A 12927-nucleotide genomic window follows, 5' to 3' on the forward strand; every position below is an offset into this window, starting at 1 on the left:
CCGTATTTAGCGCGCTAGTCGACGTTCATTTCCTTTTTGAACATTTAGATCATCGTACTGATGGGAATAACACGGTTAGAGCATTCATCAGGATATAAACCTCTTACATTTAATTCAACCCAGCCAGAACATCACAACGTCGCGTTTTGCCCCACCTGCAGCCTGCTGCTAAATTAAGTAATTGCCCGAGGGTATGAAATAGTGAACTTCTCATACGCTAGGACTAATAACCAATTGTAATAACTAAACTCTACTTGTAATCGTAATAACTGAATTAACGTCACGTTTTTCCCCGTGTCGCGTTTTGCCCGACTCTCCAAAAAATGTGAGAAAATTTGCTGGTGTGTATTTAAAAAGAAGGTTACTTGGAGATCAGTGGAAGAACCTTCTGCCCAACAGTGGACCTAGCATGGCTAATGCTGGTAATGACGGCGATTGGTAGGGTGATGATGACAATGGTGACAGCGGTGATACCTTCCGAAGGCCTACCACTATATACACAGCCAACGTGCACGACGGCGTTTAATTCGTGCCTTGTGCCTTCAGCTGCCAGCATCCCTTTCTCGCTATCCCCCTCTTCTTTGCTGGTGAAAAGATCGGATGGCTGTCACAGTGCCTTGGAGGCCGAACTCGCGTAGCTGAGGAAGAAGCGGTTCAAGTGCGTTTCGGTAGGTTGTGGTACTGACCGCTGACTCGACAGCAACACTTCTGACCCCTTTCCGCTTGCCCTAGAGATTACTAGGCCACTGCGGCAGTGATAGCAGCCATCGCAGGGCTGTTTGTCGGGGTAATTGCAGTTCTTAAACGACTCTTACGCAGCAGTTATTGCTAGACGAAGTATCAGAGAGCTGGGAGTACTACGCAACTTCAACAACTAGAGTTATACTCACGGTGACGTGTATAATTGACATTGTCGCTGTATTGTTAATCAGTAAGAACTACTCTTTTTTTAGCCTGGTGTTTGATTTCAGCCCGTTAGAAGTTAACACTGGTCATCTGGGAAGGCCAAAATATTTACAAGACATTGGACGACATACATCCACAGATACATATTGCCGCAAGCGAAATTTTCGCGGAATTTGATGTTTTTTTTTTGCTGTTGGCAGGTGTACGACCTTCCACGCGAGGCATTCAAGATGGTGTCCCCTTCTTTCTGGAAGGAACGCAGTTCGATCGAGGTCCAGGCCATACTGGCCGTCGCCGCCTCGCTCATGGCTGAGACGGCGGACAAGCAGCTGCTGGTCGAGATGATGGCGCCTGTAGTAGTGCACATCGTGAGTGCGCAACCATCGCGAAGCGAAACGTCACTGCGTTGTCGTCGAGCACAGCGCAATGAAAGAGTCCTCCAGGCATGGAGGTGTCCGACTGGAGTTTTTACTCACTCCTCCACCCTCCATGTATGCATACGGAATCTTGCATCGTGTTAAAAATGAAAAAAAAGAATCACACGCTCATTACGATACTCTGTAACGCGTTACTACAGCGCAGCTGTTATTTGTGAAATCCAGTCTCTACCCATGGAAGTGATTACGTTGTTAATGTTTTTATGTTGATTACGTTAATATTAAGTTAATGCTCACTCTAAGGTCAGTGTAAGGTTCTTGTTTTCTGAGTTATCGACGCTGAGATCAGCAATGAATAGCCTGGAAGAGGAAATGTCAACGCCGTGTTATAAGAGGTATTTACGAGACGTCATGGGCGCCATGTTGTTGTCCAAAGTGCAGCTTGTTGTCCAGAGTGACGACGAAGTTGCCTACAGCAAACACAGTACTGTCTCGTTTTCGTGTAGAAGAGGTATTTTGTTTTCATTTACCCTACAGGGGGATATTTGTGGCCTCTTGTTTCGTGCAGGCCGAGATGCAGGGCATGTACCCGACGTACTACGCAATCCCGGTGATCGTCGGTGCCTCGTCCAATGTCGTCATGCCGGCGTCGGCTCCGCTTGCCATCCTACACGACATGGCTCGGATCTCCTTCGGAAAGTTGGTGAGAAAAGGGCGCCATATTCATTTGCATGTCCTGGCAGTGGCGACTGACTGCGCATTACTGCAGGGATGCGAGTGTGTTCTCACGTTCCCATGGGTAAAGGAAGTAGGCACTTGGTCTACGCAGCTATTATTGTGTAGTGTTTCCACAACTGCTTGCACATCTGGTCACACTAGGTTCGCAAGCACGAGCCATTTCTGCGTAAGAAAACTGCTCACACCACTCGAGATACCTGAATAAATCCGCACACCCCATCGAAGCGCCTCTTCTGGACCGGGTTAGTTATGTCTGTTTTTTTATTCCAATACAGTTTATAATTTTTTATTCCTTTCGTCCTTATTTCATTGTCAGAGGGTCGCAGCGCATTAAATGCCCTCCCTCTCTCCCTATGCAATATATTGGTAGGGGAAGTGAATAAATATGCAAATAATAATTAAATCACCAGAAGCCACCTATGTGCGTAATCTGAGCTCGAGCAAGCAATCAGTACAGGCGGAGGAAGGGTTCAAGGCGTCTCTCTGAGCGACGCAACGACCTGGAATTGAACAGCAAAACTCAGTGTGTGCTTCCGACTCGTATACTTCAGTGTTACCTTTCACTGCATGCTACTAAAGCGTTCTCTTTTATGTTGCCTCGACCTATATCCTTCACGTAGCCTGAGAGAACATCGCCTTTTTTTTCGCAGCTTCTGTTTGGCCTGTTCATCAAGATTATCGTCCTGAGCATGGCCATCATGACAGTCAACATAGCTGGCAAAGCCGACATGCTTGTCAGCAATGCGCCAGCCGAATGAGCCGCATCGTTTCTAGGCAGCAGTGCTCTCGTGACATTAGCCGTGCCCATAGAGCGCGAGCTAAGCACCTATCAGGAGATGTTGTCTCTCGTGTTGTGTCCGAAGCTTCTTAGTTTTTTTTCTTAAGTTTTCGATGTTTCGCGTTTTTGTATTGAATATGGTGCAAAAGCAAGGTGTGAGCCAAAGCTCTCGCGTCATCTTTACCTTGCATCAGAGTTTAATAGTAAGCATAGTTGTTTTATTAGTTGTTTTATACCGCTGAACCACATGACTACTGCCGACGTTTTGTTTCTGTTCTATTATCTAGCGTTGATATATGCGAATGAATGCTGTGATTGAAATGCCAGAACCACCGAGGTGAGGTGTGGATTCCACCTTAACCGCAGACAATGTTATGCAAGTTCTTCTTTCAACTCCAGTGCTGTATATTCGGCTGCAGTGTGGACCATGCTGTGTAAACAATCTTCCAGGGTTAACTGCATTACAAAATGGAGTGAACCCATACGAAGGACTGAGCCGAAATCAAGGAAACGATGCTGTTGCCTTTGTTGAAACTCTGCTGTAGAGAATGTGTGCTTCGCCGCAACTTGTCCTTGTGTTCAGTGTGTGTACCTCTAGTTGACTGCACATGTGCTCCTTTGATGGTAATGCGAACACCCAAACATGTCGAAACGTATGCATGTTCGTGCGCCAGTCGCAAGCAAATGGTTTGCAGAAGGCCACGGTGTGGACTGCATCATAGGTGAGTTTGTTAGTGCTTGACGCTGATGTAATTGCACAAAATTGCATTTATTCATATGTCGAGAAAACTAAATTGCTGGTTGCGAAAAGTGTAGCCTGTCGTTCGTCCTTCGTGACTGTTGATCTGCCAACCCATGTGAAACCTGGGTTGGCAGATCAACAATTACTGTCAACAAGACGGATTACTATTATTCTCTTCTGCAACAAATGATAAAGGTCAAAAATACAGTTTATATAGTTATGCCTAAGTAAACCTTTGTGGACAGCTAACTACTATCACCAATACGGATTATATTACCTTTCCAAATGATAGCAAATGATAATGACCAAAAATAGCGTTTATATCGTTATGATTCAGCTATTTAAACCCGAGAGTGGTGAGCATTAAAATGTGCGGGAAAGCTACATATTACGGCAACATTTCCTGTGTTTTCGGTACCACAAAATCCGTGGACCGGCCGTGTCCGAAAAACCTTGATTTTTGCCCTCTGCCGCACGACACTGTGTTGTCTGAATTTCTTGAATGGAAAAAAACACTTCCACGTGTAACTGTGTGCAGGCACGAAATGCTTCTGAGCTGCTTTTATAGGGTGCATATTTTGGTCCATACCTTCATTACCCATGTAATCCTTTCAAGCTTGCCAGCGTCAAAGGCTTGCCGCAATATACGGCCGTCATCTGGTACTATTTTAGAGCAGCGGCTCTGCTACTCTCTAGCAAAACCTCAAGGTCATGTCGCTCCGAAGAATGTCCAAGCAGCGGAGCGAGGATGTGGCTGCGACGCTTAGACCGCAAGACGCACTTGCCGATGTTTAGTGAAGAGCCAAGCCGGCGCTTTATCGATCATACGATCCGCCCGGCCCAGTGTGTGACCGTGACTAACCGATTTCAGAGACTTTACGGACAATCCATTTGACCACGTTTGCGCAGGGTGTGATAGAGCCTTCGCGCTCTAAACCTTTAGTTCAGCCGGGTTGAACCGCAGCCAATTTTTTCGGCCTATATTGTTTGTGTAGTAGGAAAGCTATTAGTAACGGGTGGTATCGAGAGAAAGCAAGATTTCCAACGACAGGAAACAGTCCGGCAGCCGTAGATGTCACTATGTCAATGGACCAGGCGCGCGATGAAGTGCAGCGTCGATTATGTTGGAATTGCAGAAGCCGGCGGCTTCAGAGAGCCGACATGTACCTAGCCTGCATGTGCCGCGCTATACATGTAGGCGTCCTAGGCGGCTTTGTTTCTCTACGGCCCTTCTTGGAAGGTCCTGACGCCTTGGGGGAAAAATGGGTTCTGTTGACTTTTACCTTGCTAACCGGCCCCCTTCCGAGAGCCATCAATGAACCCCAGTGTGGCGACAGACTCTGAGGGGATGACTCATGCAGTGACTGCGCACGTGCATCGATGTGTTCTGTGTGAGCAGTACCTGGTAGTACTTAGTTCTCTTCGAGGTTTCGTCAGGTGACGTCGTCGCCTGCACATCCGACGTTCTTCTTTCCATCCTGTGCACTAGGAGGAGGAGGAGGAAAAACTTTATATTTGATAGTAAAATGTGTTATTAGCGGTCGCGGGCTGTCTTCTTCATCTTCCAATGAGTTATTGCAGCCCGTCTTAACAGGGTTGGGGCCCCTGGTCCAGGGCTCCACTGAGGTATGCCGCCAGGTAGGCTCTCCGCACCAATCGCGCTGGACGGCCGGGTTCTCGCTGGAGAGCATCCCCTCCCACTGTTCCGCACTCGGGTTTTTGTTTATTGCAGCTAGATCCTTGTTTTTCTGACACACCCACGTTATGTGCATTAACGTGGGTTTTTCTCCACACCACGGACATTTGCTGCTGTATTGCGTGGGGTAGATTTTACTTCAGGTATTTAGATTAGGGAAAGTTCCCGTTTGCAGCAGCCTCCAGCCTACTGCATCTTGTTGGTGTAGGCTGCTATGGGGTGGCGGATATTTGAGTCGCGTTCCCCTGTGATAGTTTAGAATGTCTGAGTAGCTCAGGGGTACAGGGTCTGCTGCTGGGTTGTCGAGGTCAGTTTGAGTGGCGGCTCGGAGGTGAGTGGGAGTGTTTCATGCGAAATTGCCTAATGGCTCCTTCAGTGCATTAACGGCCAGTTTACTACAGTCTGTGAAAAAAATCGTTCCGCTAAGGCACGCTGGCTGTGTGTGAATCAAGCCTACACTCTAAACAATACGGCGATGTAGGAGTAGAAAAGGGGGTATGCTGTCGTGTAGCGCACTGCCCTTTATAAAAGGGAATGCGCTTGAGGACAGCTTACCCCTATCTTACTCCTTTCTGTTTCTATAGGGAGAGTGAGAAAACTCTCTTTTTAGGGAGACTCTAGGGAAGGTGGGGGAATAGGGGGCAGTAACGGCAGCGTTGCATCGGTGAATAATGCGTTTTTTCCCGCCGTGATCTAGGACAGTTGACACAGTGCGCTGAATCGTCATCTAATGTTGCAGAGCATTAGAGGAATGTCAGTATGAAGGTTGCGGTGAATGCATGTTTCTGCCGTCTCGAGAGACGGATAGTGTTGAGGGACTTTGCCTGATGTTCTTGTAGTATTCGGCCATTTGACCTGTGGGCGTCGCGGCGTCTTCCGTTCTCGTTGGAGGGAAGAAATCTGCGCTTCCCTGAAGCACCAGGCGCCCGCAGAATAGTGTAAGGACCCCATATTTTACTTTGCGCGCCTACAGCACCTGTATGAGGACATGGTTTATAACTACTTGCATCATTTCGCTTTGTGCATGAGGCGCCATTTTCGGTTGTTCGGGCTCCACAATAGTCAGCAGACATTTTTCCTGAAATTATTTTATTGCATAGCATTAGAGGTCACGTTCTTGAGTGTCACAAAAAAGCAGGGGACGATGAAATTAATTCAAATAAATTCAATGCAGTTAACATCTTCCCATCGTGACACTGCGCATCGGCTCACTGGGCGAGAGATAGGCAGCCTCCCAAAGAAATACATGCGCAAAAAGCTTTGAAAGGGCAACCTGGGTTTCACAATGCCCACTGGTGGCTGTGTTTGAAACAGCGACCTGCCGGCGTGGTAACGCACCACTTAACCGCTGCGCCACTGCGCCAGTAGTGGTATGTGCATTTCCCGCGATCTATGAATCTATGAAAGAAAAGGAGTAGAAGAGAGGGAGGCCTCCCGCTCTAGAATAGATCCCGGCATCGATAATGCTGTCGCATTGTACTGTTAAGGGTAGGTTAAGCGTCGTACAAGTTTTTCTTTTCCACACTCAACAACACTGGAATGTGCCGCACTTCTCCCACGGTCGCCTTGGAAACTGATATGTAATACATTTGTTTCTGAATGAGTCGTACAATGGCGTCAGAATACGCCACGACAACATTCCGCCGTGCTATGGTCGAAACGTCAAGAAACTGTTTCAAACGTTGGTCTACGTCTATACCATAACTGACCGTGCCAAAAAGACTTTCTTTTCGCTGAATTATATAATATGTATGTATTACGTTCATTGCATTCATAAACTCATTCCCTCAGAAACCGATTATACAGATAGTTTGCGCTGTAACAAAGACGAAGGCCTGGCAAGTCTGCACGTTCCCCTGACGCTTGCTCAGTTTGCCAGCGAAAAACACGACGAGGAAGAAGTCTGCTCTCTAGCCCTTCTTGTCAGGTTTTGGAGAGCTCGCCATGGGTAAGTTTAGGAAGTTCGCTGAAACCCGCCGTTGACCGGAACAGTTCTGTACCGGAGAAGGACTACAGATGAGCCGAGACAGCTAGAGGCGATCATTTTCGGCTCCTCGGCCTGTTTATGAGCAGTTCTTGCAAAGAAGTACCATTCATAACCACGGGAGTGCCCACCGGCGTGGCCTGTGTGGAGAGCATCGTCTCTAAAGGAGCAGATGCAGTTCATAATTCTGCGAACGTATATGACGACAGTGCTATAGTTGCGGGAGAGACATTCTACGTGGAGTTTGGAACAACGTGGTTGCGTCCGTTGACGGCGCTCTTCACTGCCTTAGTCATGCAGCTGCCCATAATTCATGTGTTGGACAGTGGCCACATATGCAGAGCGTGATCAAAGTAACCTTGTTTGCACCACAAGTGAAAGCGGTCGTCAAAGTGTCAGAGCTTTCGGGCCAGCAATATACAGTTGCACAGTAAAGAGCGACTGCGTGGCGGCACGCTTACGGGTGGCACCGCGATCAGCTTGAGAGCTAGAGAAAAATTGAGGGTGTTACAACCGGGTGGCGTCGCGGAGCTAGATCCGCGTGGGCTGGGGCGAGAACGCGCTAATGAGAGTATTTCGTGATTTGATTGGTTATCTTCTGTGAGGTCATTGTTAGTGGGTAGCGAGACGGGCGGCGGCCAGTCATTACCCGGCTTTATATATGTAGGAGTGGAGACAGCCCTGCGGTTCTAATGCACGGTATCTGAACGTCCGACGGGGCACAGCTACGGTTGCATGTTTCCTTTGCGTTCAAGGCGTGTCTTCTTAATACTGAATTTGTTGGCCTCGTTCTCCCCCAAACACGTCACTCACACACGTATACCTAACCGCGCTTAAAAGCCACATGACATGTCTTTCCCCGCAGATTCTTCTGATAGCGACCGCACCGCCATGCTTGACCCTTCGGCCTCGGACACTACAGGCGAAGGTGGGCAGTTAACATTACCTTCGAATGCTACCATACGTGGAGGCATATTGACGTTGTGTTTGCGGTTAATTAGCTAATATATTAGCTTATTCTTCGTCTTGTCGTTATTATCTTTTTAGGCAGTCACCTCGTTTTGCTAAAGTAGCCCTTTTATGCACTCCATCTAAAAATTTCTTGAAGGCATTTTCGTTACCACGGCCACGTAATTTATGGTTCAGAATGGTATATACATACCTGGGTGAGCGTGAAACGGCTTAAAATATGAGAGCATAACATAACAATAAAAGAAAATTAAAACAACAAAATTACCAACAAAAATAAGATTACTAGAGCAAATCAAGAGTACCGTTCGCTGGTATGTAGTTAGACGTGTTATAAAACACCGTACAAAAATAAAAGGTAAAACTAACGCTGAATCCATTTCTTTTGATACGGCTATATTCGAACTCTCATCAATCATGTACAGCGTTGTTCAAAAGCATTCAAGCCACAGAGCTCACGATTGAACCGTGTAGCCGAGTAGTTGCGGTCCACCCGAACTTCAGAATCTCCGGACAAGGAGGCAGACTATTTTCCCCACTTCTGCGAAGTTTTCGAGCTTGTGGCCAGAAGAATTTTGAACAAAGCTGTGCGTTTTGCGCTGCCAAGCTATCGCATACGACACTTGCTGCTATGTCGCTCGCTTATACGGCTGGCATTCTAACCTGCTTAATTTTATTTCTCAATTTTCGTCAAGACGATGGCCCTGGGACGTCCTCAATCGTCACTCCATTCAAGGGTAAGAAGCTTACTTGAAAATACAAGGCTACTCACTACTCCAGGTCAATATCTAGCACCTAACGGCCTGCGCCAGAATCACCCTCATTTACTTCCTTTTAAACCCGCTCTTGTTTACAACGTGAAAGAGGAAGTTGTAAACTGTCCATGCATCATGTCCCGATCCTGCCTGCCCTTCTCGAGTTCACTGGACTCGCACAAGACGCAACCGTGGGGGATCGGAAAGAATGGCGAATTAGTTTTTTTAAGATGCATTGGTCAGTGTGAATAAGTACGAATGCAAAAAACACTTTCCCCTCTGTAATTTTTTTTTCTGTATCGTGCATGGCACTGACATTTTAAACAACAGTATATGAGAACCACTTGTTACACAAAATTCAGTGTGGAGCGCCGACTTTCTCCTATGCTATCATTTCATTTTGCTTAATGAAGCAGCTGTAGCCGACTGCAGAGAAAAGCAGCGTTTTACGAATCGAGCGGTTGGGAAAAGTCGAAAGTGAACTTAATCACTGCGGAGTCTCTTTGGCCAAGGCCGCAAAGCGAACTGCCCGTAGCAGTGAAAAAGTGCTGCACACAGGTGTTTGCAGTTCAAGAAAGCATGCCACTAGGCCAATTGGTGAATGCCTTCTCTGTCTTTTCTTCTGTCCCTCATCCCTCATAGCCTGAGTAGCTATGGGACGTTAAACCCTGACAAACCGTAAAGCATAAACCATAAACCACCTTCTGCCCTTCGCCTAGTAGTAGTAGTATTAGTAGTAGTAGTAGTAGTAGTAGTAGTAGCAGTTTTCGTGCTGAGTTCTTCACAACAGGTCTTTGCACTTTTCAGAAAGGCTATTAGCGCATGTGCGCCGGTCTCCCTCACCGTCGGACTCTCTGAAGAAAATTTTATCTTGAGGGAGATTTGGCGTGGCACTGCTTTCAGGACGTGGGTTGGCAAGGATGACGCTTTCGGCTGGTCATTGACGTGATGGTTAAATCCGATTTGGATGAGATGGTTAGCTGATCTGTCCCGCCAACCTTTGACAAAGAGCCCCGAATTCACATCACAACTTAGAAATTTAAGCACGGCAGCAAGCGAAAGTACCGTCGTGTAGCTGGTTAGGATAGAACTGCCATATTTGTCTGCGTTGTGCAGTGTTGCCAGACACGTAACTTTTGATGGCTTTGCGAGTACTAACGCATTTTGCTGTAATACAGTCATGACTTGTACCACGCTCTCTCACCTTTGTATAGTGGCCACATTGTAAGTACACACAACTTAATAATTTTGTTGCCTCGGTAGCTTTCGCAGACCAGCATGAAAAAAATTACGAAGTGGCCTAGTGCATAACATGCATACGTGCTCAAGAGAAGCAAAGGAATTCTGCAGAACTACTAACATGGATTGCATGGGGATCTTTTAACGTCAGAAAAATTGAATTCAATCGAACGGTTACATCTAATTTGAGTGGAATGAGGAAAAATGAGGATTTGAGTGTATTGTCTGACACACGATTTGTGACGATTCACGCTTTTTGAAAAATCAGCACTGTAGGTGCTTTTGACGTCTTACTGCAGTTTTGTGAACATGTTTCCTTTCGTTTATCGCACTAAGGGCTTCCGAAACACGCTGAGTCACTGAACTTTCTCCAATCATCTATCTGCAAAAATCATCCGCCCAACCATCAAGTTGTGCGAATTTTCGGGTCAGCGGTATATATGGAGCGCGGTATCGAATCCAAAGAAATGATGAAGTAAACTGCGACATTTCGAGTGGCCCTCTTGACTGATGGAGTTTATTCGACTGCTTTAGAGCCTAGAAAAGAAACCCTACTGAAAACCCGGAGAGTTTCTGGCGTACTTCAGTTACTGATAGAATTTGTCTCTATTGACAGACCATAGAGAACAGCGCATAGGCAATACAAATCCTATAGGCAGTTTATAGACAATCTATAGATTTATGGCCATACATGTTTAGCAGACTTATTTCTATAGGTATAGACTGCTTGAACTATGAATAGACAAAAAGAAATATATATAGGAAGGCCACTGAGTCTATAAGAATTCTATAGAATCTCTATAGACAGTCTATAGTCAATAGTATATATAGTTGAAATGGGACAACAATGCACCTTTCTCAACGTTGTCGCCTTTTGAGCTTTGTGTTTCCTTAAATATAATCCTATACACAGACTGGTAGTCTCTACTGTCGGAGGTATATGTTCTCAAAACCTCACGCTACCGTTTCTTCAGGCAAGCCACTGTCTGCACTCACAGTGCATTCATAGGTCGTCCCTTTTCCCCACCAGCTGCACACCGCCGCTGTTCTTCACCATCGCCGGCCTGCTGCTGCTGTTTCTCTTCGGGTCCAACCTGTTCATGTTCGTCAGCGGTAAACGCACTCACGCTATTGTAACACAAGCGCTATACAGCCCGACAGCAGACGCATTTTGAAGGCTGCAGAGTGGCACAGGTCGTAAATGGACCCACAATTGGCCCAGCTCATTGCTCATGCCCAGGGCTCCTGGGGGTTATACGGTGTCAGTGCTCAGCGTCCCTTTTAGCAACGTTCACATGGATGCCGACTACTATCGTACTTGGGGGTTTTTAAGAATCCTTGGACCGTGCTTTTCCGGCCGCTCTGCTATAATTTTTAGGAAGCAGGCAGTTACATGGACGAAGATTGGGCGTTAACAGTTTATAGCATGAACTCGTGTCGTTTAAGAAAAAAAAAACTTGGTGTGACGATAGTGACAGGCTTTTTACAGCCGCCTCACACAGAATGACAGCATGCGGCCCCTGGCTGCGCTAGCTTGTCTGCGCTCTCTTTTACTTGGCGTTCCTGAATAGATACTCTGCCATTTCGAGAGCGTGAGAGCGGACGGCCTGAACGATGCAGTTAAGAGAAAACAACGCAAGGCTAAAGAAAGAGAAAAACATTACTTGAGGGGCAAATCTTGTGTGGTGAAATAGCAAGCTTTATCATAAAATTGCACGCGGACCATGTTGCTATGTATCCCAACTCGAACCTGTTTTTTTTTACATATTTTTATTCTTTATGATAAATTCGGCTTACGAAAACCATTCTCTCACTGTCGGTATTCTAAACACTCGTTTGCGGTCACACGCATGGTCTAGTTACGTCATACTTTGTTAGTCATTAGTCACATAGTAGTAATAAGACGAGTTGTTAGTAGCGCTCCTCCCGTTATCTTCTTTATCCGAGTTATTAGCTCCGCTGTGGCCATGTGCAGATTATAGGCCTTAAACAAATGTGCCTCTCAGCACATAGTAATCACCTCGTACGAAAGTTTAAATGAAATAGAATGTTATTATTGTAAAAGAAACTCGGGGTATTAATGACGGCATCAAACAGTCGCTCTGTCCAGCACCGGCGCGCCTTGGAGCTTAACTGCCATGTAGTATACATAGCAGCAACTACAAGCTCTCGTTGGCTACGACGCTGCAGCGAACGTGGGCAACGCGCCCAGCTTGGAATTCACAGCCGAGCCTGAGGTGGCGGTGATCGTCACGGAGAACGGTGTGCCTAGCATCGCCGTACGAGCGGAGGAGGAACCCGTAGAAGCAACCCGGGAGACAGCAGCCACGAAGACGCGAGGTATGCTTCTCGGCAAGCTTATAGAAAAGTTGCTTCACAACGCCTCCTTTGCGCAGCTGGACAAGGCTATGCGCCAGTTGGACGTTTTCTCTTTGGAAGCTTTTGAGCTTGAAGTGCGCATCGGAGGAACCAAGGTCACAGGGTGGCGCATCTCCCTGGTAACTGGTGATAAAGCATTAGAGGGAAAAATCATTTACCGCTTGAAACGCCGGAAATCCAACGGTAGAGTTACTAATTCAGACCAGCAAGCAAACGAATGAGCCGTGTGAGCGTGTGGGATTGTGTATCTACAAGACATACACTGCACGTGGGTCCGTGCGTGTGGGCACGAAGGAACTGAGCCCACAAGTTCCTGTCAGTGGACAGGTCCGACGTGGTATTCATGAAAGCCTAGCTGTTCTCT

General features: G+C 46.8%; 1 protein-coding gene and 1 long non-coding RNA gene across 2 annotated transcripts; both read left to right on the forward strand.

Annotated features, from left to right (window-relative positions):
* Positions 1 to 416: 416 nt before the first annotated feature.
* Positions 417 to 2779, forward strand: LOC144119528 (uncharacterized). The gene is made up of 4 exons (XM_077652113.1): positions 417 to 422; positions 1107 to 1274; positions 1852 to 1986; positions 2672 to 2779. The coding sequence occupies exons 1-4, from the start codon at positions 417 to 419 to the stop codon at positions 2777 to 2779; spliced, it is 417 nt and encodes a 138-aa protein (XP_077508239.1).
* A 4332-nt stretch (positions 2780 to 7111) lies between these two features.
* On the forward strand, positions 7112 to 8927 carry LOC144118340 (uncharacterized). Its single transcript, XR_013312014.1, has 3 exons — positions 7112 to 7185; positions 8087 to 8149; positions 8886 to 8927. It is a non-coding gene; the product is annotated as an uncharacterized LOC144118340 (long non-coding RNA).
* Positions 8928 to 12927: the final 4000 nt, after the last annotated feature.

This window comes from Amblyomma americanum, chromosome 2 (genome assembly GCF_052857255.1).
Source record: "Amblyomma americanum isolate KBUSLIRL-KWMA chromosome 2, ASM5285725v1, whole genome shotgun sequence".
NCBI classification, from domain to species: domain Eukaryota; kingdom Metazoa; phylum Arthropoda; class Arachnida; order Ixodida; family Ixodidae; genus Amblyomma; species Amblyomma americanum.

Coding starts and splice junctions, on each gene's coding strand:
- LOC144119528 (XM_077652113.1), top strand. Junction 1,275..1,851: donor CGCCTGTAGTAGTGCACATC/GTGAGTGCGCAA, acceptor TGTTTCGTGCAG/GCCGAGATGCAGGGCATGTA. Junction 1,987..2,671: donor GGATCTCCTTCGGAAAGTTG/GTGAGAAAAGGG, acceptor TTTTTTTCGCAG/CTTCTGTTTGGCCTGTTCAT.